Below are 19,230 nucleotides of genomic sequence, written 5' to 3' on the forward strand. Positions count from 1 at the left end.
GGTGCACGGGGGTACGGCCAAGGGGGCTGATGTTCAGATGCTGATCTGCAGTGTGTTTTATTCACACCACGCAGCGCTTGCTTCAACAAGTCATTTGCTGACCTCAGTTAAAGCGATGTTTGCAGACAGCTAGCTCTAATTGGACACAAGGCACCTGGTGTATCAGTGGTTAAAAATAAGAAACATTATAACTAGTTATTGTACAACTGGCTTGAAACCACTGTATAATGATGGTACATTTGCCATCAGATTAGGTCATGAAGTAGCTTTACTGCAGCTTGGAAAATTAGGATCAAAAATAGTCCTCTGATTAAAACTTGAGCTTTTGAAAGCTCTTCAGAGAAGAAAGATGTGCAAATGCAGATGTATGGGAGAAATTAAGCAGTCTGGATATGCACAGTTCTTGAATTTAAAGAGAATAATTGATTGAACCACTGTGCTAGCTCATTTCTCGAGCCACCCTGTCCTAATAAAATTAAATGAAGTATCAGAATGATCTGGGAATAAGTTGCCTAAAATACAATCCATAATGGGTCAATATATTAACATAGTGAATTTAGTAGTTTCTGTGGACATGCAGTTGTTCTGCATGTACCAATGTCAGCCTGCAATAGCAGTTGTCTTGGTTTAGATTTATGAATTTCTCCCACATTTAAAAAAATGTCATACACTTTATCACACATTTATCAGCAGTAAAATAACTTATCTTTGAAACAACATTTGCTTTCTGATATCATCAGGAATTGGTCTCCTCTTCCTCCGCTCTTTGCTGCAGTAGCATGATTCCATCAACCACGGGTCATCCTATGAGTCCCTTACGTCCTGCCAGGCAGTTTTTAAACACCAAGAAAAAAAAAAGAATTTTAACCGATAAAGAAAAATGATTAGGTTCTTATTTTGCTGCCGTTGTGTTGCTTTCTTTCCTTTGCATCAAGCAGAAAAGCATCAACTGTGCTGGAGTTGTGCTATCAGGTACCTAAAGGCTGAATCTGGTCAGTATTGGCCACAGGCCTATTTGGCGTCTGTATCTGTTGAGCGTGAAGGAATCCAGCCTAAACCTGTTCCCCGTGACTGTTTGAGATGCCTGCTTACTGGCTGATTTGAAGGTGAGACCTGTAGCTGCGATGGAGAAAGGTTTGGGGACAAACGGGAGCTACGGGAGCAGCCGCCAGGGATGCAGGAACAGCAAGTCTGTTGCTATGATTTGAGGATTGTTTGGGGCTGATCCCATTGAGGACAGCAGAGCTTTTTCCTCCCTCACAAACCCCAGTAAGAGCTGATCACGAATCGGTTTTTTTCACTTGTGTGCTTGTTAGCGGGATCGATTCCCTTACTTGGCTGGCTGCAGGAGCCCTTCTGCTGGCATGATGCAGGGGGTGGGTAGACGGCTGAAGCAGCACGGTGCCTTTTGGTCACAGCATAAGTTTATTAGCATAAATGAGGCTGGTTTAAACCAATTATGAAGCCACAGTTTGCAGGAGTTCTACGCGGGGGCTGACCTTTACTTCATTTAATCTTATTTTGGTGTCAGGATGTTCTGTAGGTCTCTGAAGGTTCAGTTGCCCATGAGAACAGTTTCTCTGCACATCAAGCCTCCAGCTGTGGGCTATTCTGCTTGTGAGGTACCAGAGTTTGATAAGTCTCAACGGTGTTCACTTTTTAAAACCTCATACCCACCTTAGACAAAATTCAGTATAGTGTGGGTTGGCATCTGTTTAACTGATGTCTGTTTACACCTGGCCCAAGCCCACTTTTGTGTATTAAAAGTGATGCTGCTTTGAAGTAGGTGTTGCCTGTTGTCTATGACGTGGACATGATTTATGGTACTGATAAAGGGTCATGATCATGCTGAATCCGGTTGCCACCTGCTCCCTCTGCGGCAGCTCCATTAGCCTGGACACCTACAAGGCATTTGCTCAGTCTTGGAGAGGAGCGAGGAGTAGAGACTTACGGGATAACATAAAATCAACTAAAGAGACAAACAAGCAGTGTCAAATACGATGTACCCCGAGCTCAGAGGTTAGCACGAGCCTCATGCCTATTTAGAAAATTGCCATGGGCTTGGCTGGAAAGCAACAGAAGTGCTCCTGGTGATGAGCACGGTCCCGGCTAGCCGGGGCAGTCAAATTTCCTTGCCTGTTCATCAGTGTTCCCAAGCTGAAAGGCTGATAGAAAGTGCTTCCTGATCAGCATGATAAATGGAATTTTGCATGATAATTATGTTTACAGCAGGACAGATGTACTAATAACACGTCCCCTAAAGACTTCAAATGAGCTATAAAAGAACCAAATCTCTGCTGAAAATGCTGGCAGCAGTAGTATTAATTGTGTAAGTTACAGCTGATAATTGTCTTGTTTCATTTGAATGAGGCAGTCAGCTATTAATGGCTTGTGCTCTGTAGTACCGAAACAGCAGACTGCACAAAATTTGTCAGTCTGGATAATATAGTTATATATTAGCAATGCATCCTAATGGACATACTCCAGTGGCTAGGGAAGGGAAGAAGTGTTACAGTTAATTTCTAATGCTGTTTCATCTTTTATATCAAAATACTTGCTTACGTGCCTTCAGGAAGAGAACTTATTTTTCTTATCTACAAATTGTTTGATGTAAGACAATGCCTGCAGTAAAAAACAAGCTCTCTTTGTGGTTATTGAGGATTGAAATAGAGAATGACTAATTAGCTGTCTTGTTCCACTTATCTCTTCCACACTGCTGATATGAATGAAAATCTTACCCTTGTTTTTATGTGTATGAAAGATTCCACCGTTCTGCAAATCTGTTACAGAGCATGCATAAGTGTACAAGTGCATAGAGATATATATAATGTAGAAGTGACCTGAAAACCTGTTAGAATAAGTTATCAAGCCTAATTTTTAAAATAGCAGTAAAATGAAGTGCAAATCGGTGATCATACTAGGTATTGTGCCAGGTTTACAGTTAAATAAAGATCTTGTAGGTAACTAACCAAATTTAAAACCCTGCTGGTCCAAATTGAATTCCTTTTTGTGACATCCTAATTCATTTGGATTCCCAAAGCGTGTTTCATTTCATCTGCGGTAAGTTGAGCTGTGGATAGTATCCCAGAGGAACGCGCTTCTAGCAGTCCTAACCCACATCCTTGCTCTGGCTGATTAATCTGTAAATCCTTCAAAATTTCTCTCCCATGCTATTACATCAAAGCATCCCCAAGTAAAACATGTGAGCAGAATCCTGAAATGTGTTCCCGTAGCATGAGAAGGACTCTTTGTGCGTTTCATTAGGCAATACTTTGGGTTTTTTTATAGGGAAACAGGCGGTTGACTTTCTAAAGAGTGCAAGATGTGTTCGTTGGTTAGCAAAAGAGAGCTGATGGCCTGGAAAAACTGCCTGGAGATGCTCCGTAAAAATTGTCCTTGGTTCCTTGTAACCTTTCATCAACTTAATTCATTGCTAACGAGCTGCAAGTTCATTGCAATTCATTGCAGAGCTTTAAAATTGCCACTGAGTCAGATGACAAAGTGCCTTGTTTTATGGTATCAAGAAAAATCCTCCGATTGATGGAGGACTAGGCAGTAGCGCAACTCTGAAAAAAGTCTTAGGCCCCTTGTCTCTAAAGAGTACCGGTGGAAGTGCAGTGATTTTGAGAAGAGAAAGGAAGGGGAAGACCAGAAAAACAGAAAATCTTTGTTAGCTTGCATCTGTATAGGTTTTATCCTCATGCCTGCTTACCCTAGGGAAATGGTAATGTGATTGATTTGTTCCAGGCAGATAGGCAAAGCCTTAAATATCAAATACATCAATTTCTGCATTGGCTTAGTGTTTTTTCAGCCTAAGTCAGGGTACGGCACCTCAGCTTTGAGAGGACCAACCACTGCATCGGCTCAGGTTCCCATGCCAGGTGTTTTCCAGGTTTGGTGCTGTGATTTGCTCCTGTGTGTCCCAGGCATTTGGAGACAGGCACCTCGGGCAGCCAGCTTTGACTGCTGAGAAGATTTGGAAATGTTGTGTGGTATCTTACACCCTTCTAAAAACTTTGTTAGTAAAGCTTATGGCAATCCCTTTTGACAAAGGAGACGTCCATCATCAAATGTGGGATTGTGGAAACCATCCCTGCCTCTGCTGAGCCCCAGAAGCATAGGAGGGAGATCCGCTAACAAACTGCTCCTCATGGGACTTTACTGTCATTTTTAGACTTTTTGCCTCCACCTCCTATGTGTATAGGCCCCCATCTGAAGTCATGTACAGGGTATATAAACTCACCATAGGCAGCTTAACGTTTGTGTTAACAATTTGTGATGGGAAGAGCTGGTTAACTCAGATCCTTCAGACTTCCCATAGGGTGTGAAGGCGTTCTCAATTAATCATCTCTACCAAAAGATAGGTTGCAACTATATTATTAATGATTGCTTTATCTATTTGTTTTCTTATATGCACTGTAGATTAGATCAGGTCAAGGGCTCGAGACATTTGAAGTGGGTGACTTGACATTAGGGGTAGGTCAGCCAACCTCTTCCCTTCTTCATTGCATAATATGAATGCAACATATCTTTTGGGTGTGCTGGGGAGAGACTGAACATGTCAGGAATCATCACTGGAGTTATTTGGTACAGCAGTCAGTGTGCTTTAAGAGGGCTGCTTGCTCTTGCATCTGCCTGAGCTGCTGCCTCTGGTTCTTCTGGCACGGCATGGCCGTACGTGGAGATAGCGAACACAGCACTGACATGGGTGAACCAAGGCAGGGAAGCTCACCAAGTACGTAAACATGAAATTTGGGTCTTGTGCTGCCTTCTAATAATGCTGGTCTTAAATCAGCCCTCTAAATTGCACTTTGTTGGCCAAATTTGTCACTATGAGATGCTTTTTATTGCTCTGATAATATATCAGTAGACCCAGTCTAGCAGAGTGCTCTGGCAGCTTTCCTCACTTTTGGTGTGCTCATGAACCTGCTTTTAGAAGAGAACAGAATAAAATATTTCAGTTGGAAGGGACCTGCAATGATCATCTAGTCCAACTGCCTGACCACTTCAGGGCTCACCAAAAGTTAAAACATGTTGTTTAAGGGCATTGTCCAAATTTCTTGGAGGTTTTTTTTTTTGCCCCCAAACTGATTGAAAACTGGTATCTCAGGACTGGGTATTTGCTGGCCAACCAACTAGTTGGCACCCAGAAAAGTACAGTCCTCTAATAAAAGTAACTTACTAAGTAGGAGACTGCTCAGATTACAAGAATAAGCATTTTTTTCTGTACATCTGATAACCCAGCACTTTGACAGTATGTGGGGAATATAAGAATATAAAAGGCCATAAATTCGGGACCCTTTCAGGTCTTCACATCCAGCTGTTTCTGGGGTGGCAGAGCAGCGCGTGTTCCCTGAGTGGGGACGGTGCCCTTGGAAGAGGCTTTTTGCAGTAGAGAGTGGAGGGGATGCTTTCTGAGCCTCCGGCCTCTGCTGATTGCGGTGTATGCTCTTGGGGAAGTATTGATCCCAAGAAAGGCAGGTCCCCAGCCTGCAGATGTAGGCTGCATTTGCCAAGTCAATAAAACGTTCATTAGGGTGACTGCTGGGTACTCTCTGTTGTGAAAACAGGCGGGGAGGCTTTTTGGCAAGTTTCTTTAAATATTGGACACTACTGTACCACCATACCTTAGCAGTGAGCTAGTGATATGGCTACACAACCAGATGTTGCCAGTATTATGAGGATCCCCATAATACTTGCTTACTGGGAGTAGGGAGAAGTGAGGTTTCCTCACGGAGATCCAATCTCTTCAATGTCACCCTCTAAACCATGATTAATCTTTGTGTGTGTACCTGTGATAAGCTTACCATTGTGTTCTGTTCGTAGCTGGTCTTTCACCCTGCAGATCATACGAACTAAATGTTCTGAATGGAGTAAACTGGTTTCTGAAAACATTTACTTTTTAATAGAGATCTGTGCCAGGAGAGAGCAACCTCAGACTGGGGATGTGCCAATTACCATATGCCATGCTGAGCAAGGGACCTCAACAGACAAAGAAGAAAATGATCTAATCCTCTGCTACCACCTATCAACCCAGTGCCAGGTAACAGGAAGATGCCGTGCCCAGTCACAGTGGCAGGGACGGAGGGAGAGAGGAGGTAGTTTGCTTTTCCCAGAGCACTTATGCTGGCTGGCTCCAGGATCCATCCCTAGCGAGAAGAGCAGGGAAGAGCATAAGCTCATAAGCATATTGAAGCAGTTCTGCTGGACAGTAAGGATCTTCCTTTACCTTAATAATGGATCTTGTTGTACTCTTTTTGAAACATGTCTCCATTATTGCAAATATGTTTTTAAGTAAAGCATAAGCAAATGCAATATTTTGAGTAAATACATCTTTTTGTACTTAAATGTCTTTGGCGTTAAAACTGACTGTGCGCGAACTAACAAGCAAGAAGGCATTAATCCCTGTGGATGTCATAATATTCAAAATTACAGCACTGGACTGTCTTGCATTATCACAGATATCCAAAAGTATACCCATATTGGATGTCTAAGCTATCCAACATTTGACTTCTCTGAACCATATGAATTGGCTTGGACTTAAGCAATGCATGGCCAGGGAAAGGAGGGCAGGGACTCCTGGGTATGTAATAGGATGGTGGGAAAAGCGCCTGATCCCGAGGGAATTTGTAGCAAATGTGCCCAGAACTAAATCCGAAGTATGCACCAGTAAACACTCTGATTGCCACCACCTGTGCCAGCATTCATATCTCATGCATGAAATGCCTCATGCTAGTTTTCACTTGTTCAATTTGGTCTTTATGTCCTGCTCACATAGGAGACTTCCTTTTTTCCCATCAAAAGAACTTTATCCAGGCAATTCACAGTGTCTAGGACACATTTTTTTAGCAATGAGATTTATTAAGTGCCTGTTCAGATCTCTTCTAAGTCTAATGTTAAGATGTGGGATTGCAGAATATGTTTTCCCAGATAGCACATGTGCATCTGGAGGCAAGACAGGGATATGAGGTTGGGCTGTAGGTAACCTAAGAAATACCGCAAATGAAATAATGGCAAACAAACAGGAAAAGGCAGCAGTTTTAATTGCATAGTTATGTATGCAGGCTGGAATTAAAGTCTTTTTTTCAGATGACTTAGTAGTGCATATATGTGTTTCCATGTGTTATGGTATCTACTGCGTATAGCCTTGACTTGCAAGTGAGTTTCTTAGTTAATTCTAACTAACGAATTAACTAAAAATTAATTATCGGCTGCTCTGAAATACAACATTATTTGATTTGATACTTTAAAAACTGGTCTCGCAATGTAGCTTACTCAAGTAGTATCCTCCGTTTAAGTGTGGATTCTTCATTTCTTTTCTTAAGGAATAGGTGTCCTTAGGATGTGACTTTTAAGGAGCAACGTTGCTTGTGGACAGACCTAAATATTCATCATTTTACAATGCACGGAGTTTGTCAGGCAGAAGCGACACATGAAGAATCTGTTAAATTAATGTTGATCAGACACAGGCTATTATGGTGTGGGGTTTACTGTAGAAGAAGGACATAAAGATGGAGAATTTGTGTGTTCTTTACAGTGCTATTGCATCTGCTTTGGCAAGCATCCTTGCTTTCATAAGGACAGATGATTAATCTTGTTGTTTGCTCCTTTGCTAGTTTTGAGTGTCTTTAATTAAGTTGGTGCCCATTGATGTCTTACCATGATAATATGTGTTAGGTTATGAGGTATTGGGTGTTCTGAAAAATATAGCTGTGGCAGTGTTGGGGCATACTCAAAATAAATCACTGCACACAAGCCTTCTGAAAGCGAACACGTTGCTGCAGAGTCAGTAAAGTGAAGACAGTGAATCTGTAAATCACTGGTTACAGATAATAGAGGATGTAGATTTTAGGCTCTTCAGGATCTGAGAGAGCTCTGCTGTCTTTAAATGAATCTCACTGAATTGCAGCTGTAGCTCCTCATGATGGCTTGGGTAGAGCCAACAGTAGGAGGACTGGGTGCAGAGGCAGCTGCCCGCAGAGGGAAGATGGTAGGTTTCAGACAAGATCCGTCTTCGGTGAATTGGGAATCCAGCTGGGGAAGGTGAAAATGAAAGGGCCTCCAGAATCAACAACATGTGGTGATTGCTCTTCCATTCTCCCTAGACTCAACCGTGTTTTTTTCCTTCACCGGAGATTTCATATCAATGCCTAATTTTGAATGCATTTCCTCCCAGAATCATGTCTTCGAGCAAGACTCATAATTAATATATCAAGTGAATTGTGCAAGATGCTAAAAAAAAAATCCCAAACCAGTTCTACCATACCTTCTGTTTTTCTGCACACATGCATATACACATTCACACTATACAAATGCTTTGTCAGTAAACAGCTTGCTTCTCAGCAATTCCAGTGTAAGTCCCCTGTCTCTTAGCAGTGCTGGTACTCCTGATTTTATATTCGATATAACCAGACCCAGATGATCCCTCCGGGACATTGGGACAGAGCCGTACTAGAATTTTGTGGGGCATTTGAAGGATCACGTGTGTAAAGCTACATAATAATTTGTGAACAGAGCGTTATGTTGCATTGCCACACTATGGAAGGTCAGCGGGATACTTCAGTATTGTCATGTTCTTAATTCTTTCCTACTTCTTTCTTTCTGTACTCCGCATTTGACATGAGTATGATTTGTACACACACAAAAAATTCCTACCTTCAGGATGGCAATGTAGGTATTTTTTACACTGAGATGTTACGTGCAGACAGGTCAGCAGGCAGCAGTTTGAGTGCTGTGTATTTCGAAGCTTCTGCCTTCGGTATCGTGGGAGGATGAGGCTTGGAGAAGGAGCTGGATGGCAATATAGGTAGGATACTCAGTGCAGGGGGGACATCTGGTTTGGGAGGAGCCTGGCATGAGGCATGTTCATACCATAGCTCTCCCTCCATCCCCTTGTTTTCTGCCCATCTTCCTGCTTACCCCCGAAAGGTTGATGGAGACCAAGGCAGCATTTGGCATGGCATTGTTCTCCTAATTATCGCTAGCCTAAGCCTTGAAGGTCTCTCTCCTCGCAATACGTATCCCAAGAGGAGCAGGGTGTTGGGGGTCCTGCTAGCTCCGGATTTCTGTGTTGGAGACTTTCCTTCACAGCCCACTGCAGGAAGCTGTAGTCTTAAACCCTGTTTGCATCCTGCCTGCACGTAGGTGACCGCTAAATGGAGGTCTCCTGGTATATTCTCTCTGTGTTTGGGTTGGGCTGCTGAATTAACAAAATAACCCATTTTCAGTGTGCGCCAGATGCTTTTAGCTCCCGTTGTGGGCAGCCTTGCCAATACGCTGCGCAGCTTGGAAGTCCTAAATGGAGTTTGATGTTCTTTGCAGAGAATGGCTCTGCTGCGTAATTATGATAGCACACAATTAAATACTGCTTTATATCGGTTTGGGTAACTCCTGGAAACTCTGTTTCCCTTAATAATTTTTAATAGTCTCAGGGTTTGTTTTTCCTGTGTTTGCCTGTGATATTGGCAAAAGATAGGAAGAAAATGAGCTGGAACATAAGAATCCCAGTAAAAACTTCAGAGGGAGGGCGAGAGGTGACTCATTAGCGGGTCTTTCATCTGCCTTCATGCTGGGTGGTGGAGTCAGGGGTCAGGAAGGGAATGGGATTCGTACACAGCTGATGTCTTGTATAATATTTCAGAAGAGTGTATTAATTGACGGCGGCTTAGCCTGGGAGTTTGGGCAGAGGCGTTCAGCCGGCGGGCTGAGGAGTCGGAGAGAAGCGGCTTTTAGGTTTCCCCAGGGTGACGAAGGGGCTGGGGCTGCTGGGGACAGGGCACTGCCTGCGTCTGGCAGCTCTCTGCTGACTGCCTGCTCCCCTGGCCCAGGAGAGAGCCGCAGCTGCCTTTCTGTTCATACCCAAATCCTGACTCCAAAGGAGTTGGGGAGGAGAGTGGTAAATGTACCTTACTCAAAACTCAGAGTTGCTTGGAAGATACGTTTGTGGCCAGCATGTGCTGAAGGAACCGGAATACTGAACAGCCAGGGTTTGTTGTGGACTATAGACCAGATCTGTGTTTATAGATGTATATATTTACTTGTAATATATAATATATATATTTACTTTTAATCTTTTTTTTTTTTTTTTCCCCATTCTAGCATCTAGAAGCCTGATCTTAGATCTCATTGAATACTCTCCTTGTTTTCCTTTTACTGTTCAAGCCATTTTGGTGCTGGAGGGAACAATATGATGCACAATATAAAAAACAGCCCTAGAGTTGCTGTTCCCGTAGAGGTAGGATCAAGATGATGCTCTGCCTGGTTTAACCTATGGGAGCTTCATGCCCAGAGTATCTTCTGGTAACTCCCCATGGAGTGTTTGCAAAGGACTAGGTTGGCTTTTGGGCAACAGTAGGTTGGTTTTTGGGCAAGAGCTCCTCTTTGAGTCCAGAGCTGGCACCTTTCAGAAGGGTGGATGGATGGCAGAGGGAAACCCTCCACTTAAACCTCTAGGCAGGCCCTGAGCTATCCTTACAGGTATCCTGATCTCATTCCCCATCGCTGCAAGTTTTATAATGACTTCTTTCCACTCCTTTTGTGTACATATCTAGGGTAAGTCTTCCTGCACATAGGATACATCTTTTGTGATGAGACACAGTGAAAATAAGGAATTCAACAGCACAGTGAAAATAAGGAATTCAGCATTTGGAATTCAGCATTTGGAATTCAGCATCTGGAATTCAGCATCTGGAATTCAGCATTTGTAATTCAACATTTGGAAGGAACCAGCACAGTGAAAATAAGGAATTCAACATTTTCCAAGTGCCAAGCAGTCTTGTGCTTTTCTGATGCTCCCAAGCCACAATAGCAGAAACGCGGTCGTGACCAGAAGGTAGTAGCCCTGATGTTTCTGCCCCGTGGCTCTTGTTCATGCACGTTCATTTTCCCTGGCCACCTGGAGGGAGGAGGTGACCCAGTGGGCATGCGAACTACCAACAGTCTTCAGCTGCTGAAACGTCTTTGCCCTCCCAAGTTCTCCCGTCAGTGTTACCGCAGTCGGCAGACGTTCAGATGATTAGCGCTCGTGCGTCCCATCACCACTGCGTCTCTGAAGGGATGCAGTTGTCCCAGACAAAGTGGAGAAGCTTGTCCTGAGGGATGCTTTTGTTCTGGGAGCCAGCAGCACCCACGCTACTGGCTTCGGCCGTTGTAGGTTTGTAATCTTAACAGAAGCAGGGGGGATCTACACCCACGACTTTCACAAAAATTAGGCGTATTTAAAATGTAGCTTTTTCTTCCTGGTTTTGTAGCTGTGCTAGAAAGTCATTACACATGGATTTATTTTTCCTTATCTCTTGGATTATCATCAGCTTCCTTCCTTCCTTCCTTCATGGATGAATTTATCCATTTCTCTGATTGCAGCTCCATTTTTTTATCACCTCCTGTCTATGGGGCTTAAGATTTAGTATGTTTAACGTAATTGAGCTGAGTATTTTGCAGCAATTGGCAGTGAAGATAATTTTCCACCGATTGAGTTGGTTACAGTGAATCTTTTTGCAGTCTACTACTCACTTCGGCTATTTGCTGTTTTGGTTACAGACCTGCTTTATTTTATTTGTCCTTGTATTTTGTTTCTTGGTTTTTGTCCTTGTATTTTATTTCATTTTTGCAACTGAGCCACATATTAATCTGACTTTGGAGAGGGAAAACGGAGACAACATTTTAGGTTTTAAAAAACTTCCACAGAGATTCAGACAGTTGGTCAAAGATAAATCCAGTATGCAAAGAGGGACATGAATATCTTAGAAAACAGCCGTTTAAAATACCGGGGCATCAAATATCTCTTTACTCTCTTTCTTTGGACTGGGCTTGGAATTTGATTGTAGGGTATTGGTTATTTCTGGGCTCATGTAACAATTGCACAGGGAAGAGGGAGGAAACAGAAAAAAATATTTTAGATAGGTGTTTAAGGGAAAGTGGTATTACGTGATTTTAAAACAAAAAGAATCCGTAAGTTGCATGAGACTGTGACTGACAATGTCTTAACAGGGCCGATCGTTAGAACTAGGAGGTCGTCATCTTTCCAGAGCTAAACTGCTTTCTTCTCTGTGCGTGGGGGTTTGGGGAGAGAGCGGTGGGTTTGGTATACCTAGGATGCGGTAGTTAAACTAGGAGGAATGTTTTTAAGGCTTTCCATGAACTAGGAGAAATTCACATTTTTACTGAAACATCTTTAATTTTGTTATTAAGGGCAATTGTATTTCAGTGTGTGTTAGCTGGCTGACATTTACTCTGCACAAGTTTTAAAACATTTTATATTGAAAATGCATCTGCCTAAAGACTTATCCCAAAGCCTGGATCCTCTATGGGTCACACAGTGCTATTTTGTTTTGGTCTGCATATAGATACTCTTCTTAATAGAAGGATTTTCCCCTAATTATTATTGATATAGGACATATTTTATTATAAAATGGGTATCAACACAGCTTTACATCAGAATGATGGTGATGTGTGATATAGAACAGCTTGGGTTATTTGAGTGCAAGTGTCTACATATACCAGCTGCTATAGCACATTAATCAATTTTTGAAAAAGAACCCTTTTAGAAGTTGTATAGGCAAGCCCTGACTGCTTGCCTGAAGAAAGAAAGATGATAAATTAATTTAAATATTAAACACCAGTTGAGGCAATTAATTTTTAATGAAGACAATGAAAAACCGGTTTTGCTTGTGTTCCCTGGAACACCCTTTGCTTTTCCAAAATTGTTTTCTTCCTATGTGTGTGGCACAGGATGTGACTTGATTCACAGCAGGTAGGTTCATTAGTTGGCATTTCTGGTATAATATCCAGCTGTGGAAAGCTTATAAAATATTGGTATTTAAGTCATCTTGATGAGGCCTCGAAATAAAGATTTAAGATAAAGCAGAATAATTGCACATACTTCATTGCAGCTGAACTTCTTCAGTGAAAAGAGGGTGCAATTCCCGGACAGTATGAACTGATTTCAGCAGAGTTGCTGGAAAAACGCCTCAGTGGTGCTCCTGTGATTGTGCAGGGAGCTGAACTGATTAAAACTAATGATTTTGGGGAGAGGTGAAAGGTGTTTTCAGCTGGGTTGGGCACTGGGCTGGGTATCCTCGCTCTCACTGCTACCGATGCCAGCAGAGGAAGGGGATTCGGCTGGGGCAGTCCCCATTTATGTCACTGCAGGCTTCTGGGTGACCCATGCTTCTTCGTTGCTGGTGATTTGGGGGTTTTATCTGTTTGCTTCCTTCCTTCCTTCCTGGATGAATTTATCCAGAGTCATGCTTATGCTCACAGTAGTTGAGAGGGAGCTCAGGTATCAGCGTTCCTCTCCCAAGCTTGGGTGAGCAAAGAGCTTCTTTGTGCAGACTCACTTGCCATGTTAGGTCCCCAAAATACTGCAGAATCCCTACCGGTGAAAATCGGTGTGAGCTCTTTTGTGCCAAGATGGGTGGCAGCGATTCCCATCCAGCCTGTGTTGCCTTCGAGGTTAGCAAGCAAAAACCAGGAGGCAGCATCCCTGGTGCTGGGTTTAAGAAGTTGTGACCAGGAAGGGAAGCCAGAGGAATCTGAACAGTCAGCAGGCAACTGGATGACCAACATTTAAAGCTGCCCTGGAGCTGACGAAATGCAGTTGCGTGTATTTCTGCCAACCAGTGCATCTGCCTTAATAACAGACGCAAATGTAGGATCTTCAAACCCATCTCCGCCAAGCCATTGGCAATGAAGTTGAGGATGGTGTGTAACTTTGGGCGAGGAAAGGCTTGGAGGAGGCTTGCAGTGGTGGCTGGAATATGCGTCTGGTGTTGTACGAGCGCCTTACGGCATCTGACAGGCATCTAGGGGAAATACTGTGTGACTAATTTGATACATTTAATAGGAAGAAGGTGGCAAGGTTGTACTGTTGTTTATCTCTCTTTGACTAACAACACGCAAAGTACGCTTTTGGTGTTTTAATACCACAAGATGGGAGGGTACCATCATTTAAATGTGTTATTAAGCTAATGACATATAAAGAGGTATTAAAAAGCAACAGCTATCATCTGCTACATCAGTGGTGCTGGTAGTTGAAACTTCCAACTTTTGTTTATGGACCAATGCAACTGAAAATGGAGGGGGAGCTCCTCCTGATCTGAATTTCTCCCTATAAAAGCATCTCTGTGTCCTCTGACTGTGGATGGAGCCGAGGGAGCACCCATGGGTGCAGGAGACAGATGTTTGGTCTCTTCTTCCTTGTCTATGCCAACAAATTCAGCACACCCTGAAGTGCAGACTTTATTTTTTCTTAGCATTTTGAAGGTGTATCCTGTCTTGCACCAGATCTTCTAAAAGTCTAGTTTAGACAAAGCCTGAGGGGATTTAGGTTTGCATATTTTCCTAAGAGGATTACGCTTCACACTTAGTTGCTCTATACATTGTTTGACCTTTTTTTTATGATTTTCTAAGTACACGAAAAGCCGCATACACATTCAAACTGTCCTGAAATGCGTTGTCTGGGGGTTAGTGATAGAAATCTGGCGTTTGAACTAGTAGTAAACTGAATCACTGAACCTCAGGGTTATTTTGAACTGAAAAACATTTAGGTAATCAGATTTGCAGCATGGCTGCAGGAACAGTTGTAGCAGCACAACTGGAGGGGCTAGCAAATTGCAAGAAGGATTAGAAACTGCTTACACTGGCATCAGAGAAAACAATTTATTGTGAAAATACAACCCAGGAATAAATTAATGAGCACCCTTCCAAGCTTGGGGGTGCTCATAACACATTGAGATTCTGGAAACTCTTTACTTGCAGATCAAGGGAGTAAGGCAGCTCGGTGGGAAGGGTATTAAGGTAATTAGGGAAAAAATAGTGGTAGTCTATGAGGAGTTCTGTCATTTAAGTTCACACTCATAAAATCACTGGCGAGGTACTGTACGCCTCAGCAGTGGCCCCTAGGAGCGATGGGTGCTGACACTCCTCGTGCTAGCTGGGTGCTGCGGCATGGTGCCTTCGCTCCGCCGGCTGTCGCAGCTGCTTAACGCCCACCGACGGGGTCGTCTTGATGATTGCCAGCTTAATTTTTCATTATGTGCCTGCGGGTGGGCTGTATCTTACACACTTATTCCTTGTATTCATGGTATTTTTTGGAGGGCTGGGGTGCAGCTCCTCGTTTTGTGCTGCCGTTGGGGTGTTTGGGGGCTGTGCAGCAGCGGTTGCTGCTAAAACCAAGCCTGTACCGGGGCTTCTTCCCTGCCCGCTGAACAGTTGGAAAAGTTGAAATGCTACGATGTCCTTACTTCGTGTCACTGAAGGTGGAGGAAGGATCTGACTCAGCTGTAGAAAACTGGATTAAAACAGGACTAAACTCATCTGTGCTGCTCACAGGGATGGTCAGAGCTCCCTTTTAAACTGCTGGTTTGTGCCCAGTGCTGCCAACTCTTTCACCTTTCATCTCTCTTCAGTCACTCCTCACAGGAGTGATGAGACGGACATCGCTGAGAAACGAGTGGCATTTATTTGGTAAAAAGGGCAAGGGGCAAAGAGGAGCGTCCCCTGTGGCAGTGTGAACGACAGGCAGTCTCTGTAGATCTACGTCTGCATTATTTTATCAAAGAACTGTGCTTGTAGCATTGCAAGCTCTACCGCAGCACATGTGGGACTGGCGTTAGGCGGGCGTTAAGCCCTTGAAGGAAGGAAAGCCTGAAAGTACAAACTTACTTATAGGAGGAGCTGCTGGGAAGTTTCAACTTCTGTTTTGCTATAGAAGCTTGTATGGAGTAAGGTTGCTTCTGGTTGGGATCAAATAGATTTAGTAAGATAAGCAGAACAGAATGAAATTTATTAATATCCAAAGGCATGGCTCGGCTAGTGAACGGCGGTTTGTGAGCTTCACTAAATAACAGCTCTGAGGACCTTGTCGTGCCCTCTAACCAGCGGTGATGTTTTGTGTTCTGTTTTCTCTGCAGACGTCGGCTGATCTCCCAGCGATCTTCTCTGGAGACTCTGGAGGACATCGAGGAAAATGCCCCACTGCGGAGGTCATTTTATTTACTTTATCTCTGGTTACTTGTCTGTAAGGCACATGCAAGGACAGACTTGCTGTCCCTCCCCATTTGAAAAGTAGCTGGGTGTTCATGTTAAGATGTTCTTCATAGTGGGTAAAGGTATTGAAACCTCACGCGCCCTGCAGGGTGGTAGGTGACATGAATTACACGTTCCCTGGCTTTAGGTTATTAAATAAAATGTCAGGAAATAAAAAGTCAGATTTGCTTAATAGAAGAGTTTAGTTGTCACTAACATGAATGACTATCCCCTAACGTATGTAGTACCTTTAAAAAGTAAGTACAGCTGGTTTAATAAAGCAAGCTTTTGAAGGCTAGTATTTTTAGTATTCTTATTTTTTATGGATTTTTATCATTTGTTCGCTAAGCACATGCAATCTGATTTCAGTAACCAGTGTTACTGTCTTTGTGTGTTGGCTGTAGGTTTGTGACTGCTACCTCACTAATAAATCTGCCCCCATCCTTGTTATATCAGCAGCTTCAGTGCGGTTTTATTTCTGCATCCAGGAGGCCGCAGCTTCTCTGGGGACCGCAGTAATTAGTCACTAGGCAATCCTCTGGGGTGATGGAAAATGGAGCAACTGCTTAACAGTTCCGAAACGGGCTGATCAGTAATCTGACCGGTGCGTGGTATGCTTCCAGGTCAGCTGTTCGGCAAGGCAGCAGCTTAATTTTGAATGTCTCTTTATCTTAGGACCTGTAATTCAGCTGGTTTATATCGGTGTTTAGCCTATAGCCTTGTTTATCCACATGCAGATTGGCTGTCTCTCCCCACTTCGAAGCGAAGACTTAATAGCAGAAGCTGTGCCAACTGGCCTATTACCAAGGGTTGGTTACTTTTACAAAGCTTACCATTGAATGCTTACCAGCGTGTTATGAAGCGTTCTCATAAATGATTCAAACACGTATAATTGGCAAAAGATAGAGACAAAGTATGGTTTGCGAGGAAGTATTTTTACTTGCTAATTTGCAGAATTGGTGGTAGAACCTCTCTCTTGGTGGTATTTTCCCGTGAAGAAGCTAACAAGGCTAATTGCAACCAGAGGGTGAGGGAATCTCAAGGATTTTACTAACAGGAGAAAGGCAGAAATGGCAAAGTGATGGGGTCCCCCCTCGGGGCGTGCCCGTGCAGCATGACGGCGTTTGGGTACAGCAACGGGGACTGGCAGTCCCTGGTGGCTTGGGACTGGTGGTCTGTGTTTTCAGTCTAACAAAAGGACCTCTCGGGTTTGGGAAGCTGCTGAACTCTGCCTATGCATAGGAGAGGATGGGAAAAACAGGTTAGGGAAGCTCAACACAGAGGCACTGTGTGTGCTGGTCCCGTGTGCCGGCGGAGGATGCTTGTCCCGTCGCTCCCACGGAGGATGCAGCGGCTGTGGTCCAGCAGCCCTGGCCGTGCAGCGAGCGCAGGAGTTATCTCCGGTGCCTGCACGTCGTGCTGTGCCTTGCAACAAAACAGCACTGAGATGAAACAGAGAAAGATTTCACATGGCGCTGTGGTTTCAGCTGCTTAAAAAGAGCAAGGCTGGAAGGGAGGAGGGATATTGCTGTTTGTCTCATCTCTCCTCCCTCTGGCAATTTCTTTCTCTAACTGCAATTTAAAAAGTGCGTTCAGATGTAAAATAGATTTAAGGATTAATGTTTTGAAGAAAGATTCCACACACACACACACCCCCCCGAGGTAATTTATTTTATTTTCAGTTGTTTTGTATGCTGTCAGGAATGTGAAAAGTAATATTGAGAGTTAAAAGCAAATAGGAATTATCCTTGCAAATGAGAGATTTTAAATCTTTCCAAAATTAAAAGGAGAAAGAACTTTCCTCAATAGCTCCTCTATCAATAGCTGAGGAGGATACAAAAGTGTGGGTGTTGGTGTGAGGGGGGAAAATCACATATTTACCAGGTTTTCTTTTAGTTTAAATTTTTTTTTTTTCCCTCTGAAAGCTTGGGCTAAGCTGTCACGGCAGATTACAGGAAGTTTTATTTTGCCGAGATTTTTTTTGTGATGTGTTTTTTTGCATGAAGGGAGGGGTGGTGGTGCCTTTTCTTATTATTATTTTAAGTATTTTTTTTAATTTGAGCTGTCGCATTTCTAGACTTACTGTCTTTATTGTTCTTGCTGATTCCTAACACTTGAATCATTTGTGTCGTCTTTCCTTCCTGCCTTTGTGTAGACATCTTGGCTGTACAGCAGGGAACTGAATACTTTTATTTCCCACCCCTCAACCCCCCCACCCCAATTTATTTTTCAGATGTCGGACACTCTCAGGATCACCCAGACCAAAGAACTTTAAGAAGGTTCATTTTATCAAGAACATGCGGCAACATGATACCAGAAACGGCAGGTACTATGCATCCAAAGGCTGCTTCTGCAAAGGCAATCCATGGGGCGCGGGGGAAAGGGCAGGGTCAGCATCCCTGTGCAAGAGCACAGCGTGCCATTGCCACTTACCCCATACCACATACTTAGTAATGGCCTTTAAAATAGTCTGTGAAGGTGCAGGCTGCAATGCACACTCCTTCCTCGGGTGAAGTACGAGTCAATGGAAGTGCTAGCCCATGGAGTTTTAAGACCTGTGTCTCCATAGTACAAATAACTTGCATAAAATGAAAATCAGTTGGAGGAAATGAGGCATAATCTGGTTGCATTTCTTTGAGGGTAGTGCCAGGTGTTAAGCGTGAGAGGGGCGCATGGCCAAACCTGCCGGGAACAAGTTTAGCAATGGCTGAATGACATTTCAACATCTATTAGTGGGCGTAAGGGTAGACGTCAAGCTAGCTGGGTTGTCAGGGCTGCCTGTGGCGGGAGGCTTACTGGACAAGGGACTCAAGAAAACAGCTTCAGGGTAAGGTATTAAGATTATCCTGAGTCTTGCAAGATAAAATATAAATTTGACAGGTCCCGATCGCACCGTTGTGTCCTCCTGCATGCAAAGTGCTGGTTGGTAAACGTGCAGCTGGGGATGGTTGCGGCAAGATGAGGAGTGGGATCCTTGTTTTCAGGGCAGACGCAGGCAGAGGAGCTCCCGGGAGATGTGTGAGGGGTGCAGCTGCGGCCGCGGCACACCCCGAGCTGGGGCGTGCGCTGCCTGGATTGCAGCCATAGGCACTGGTGGGACCTATACAGCAGCAGTCGGCAGGGACTTCCCTTACTGCAAAGGCACGGTGCCTGTCGTGGTGTTCCCATCAGCAAAATAGGTTCTTTATTGCAGTATCATCCAGT

The 19,230-nt window shown here is 43.7% G+C and overlaps 1 protein-coding gene across 2 annotated transcripts in view; it reads left to right on the forward strand.

Moving 5' to 3' along the window:
* CABLES1 (Cdk5 and Abl enzyme substrate 1) overlaps positions 1–19,230 on the forward strand; it is a 75,198-nt gene that overhangs the window by 20,632 nt on the left and 35,336 nt on the right. For both annotated transcript variants that reach the window (XM_075494482.1, XM_075494481.1), the window contains exons 2-3: positions 15,912–15,983; positions 18,260–18,352. In XM_075494482.1, the coding sequence (XP_075350597.1) occupies positions 15,912–15,983; positions 18,260–18,352 (165 nt within the window). The remainder of the gene's footprint in view (positions 1–15,911; positions 15,984–18,259; positions 18,353–19,230) is intronic.

Source organism: Mycteria americana, chromosome 2, assembly GCF_035582795.1.
Source record: "Mycteria americana isolate JAX WOST 10 ecotype Jacksonville Zoo and Gardens chromosome 2, USCA_MyAme_1.0, whole genome shotgun sequence".
Taxonomy (NCBI): Eukaryota; Metazoa; Chordata; class Aves; order Ciconiiformes; family Ciconiidae; genus Mycteria; species Mycteria americana.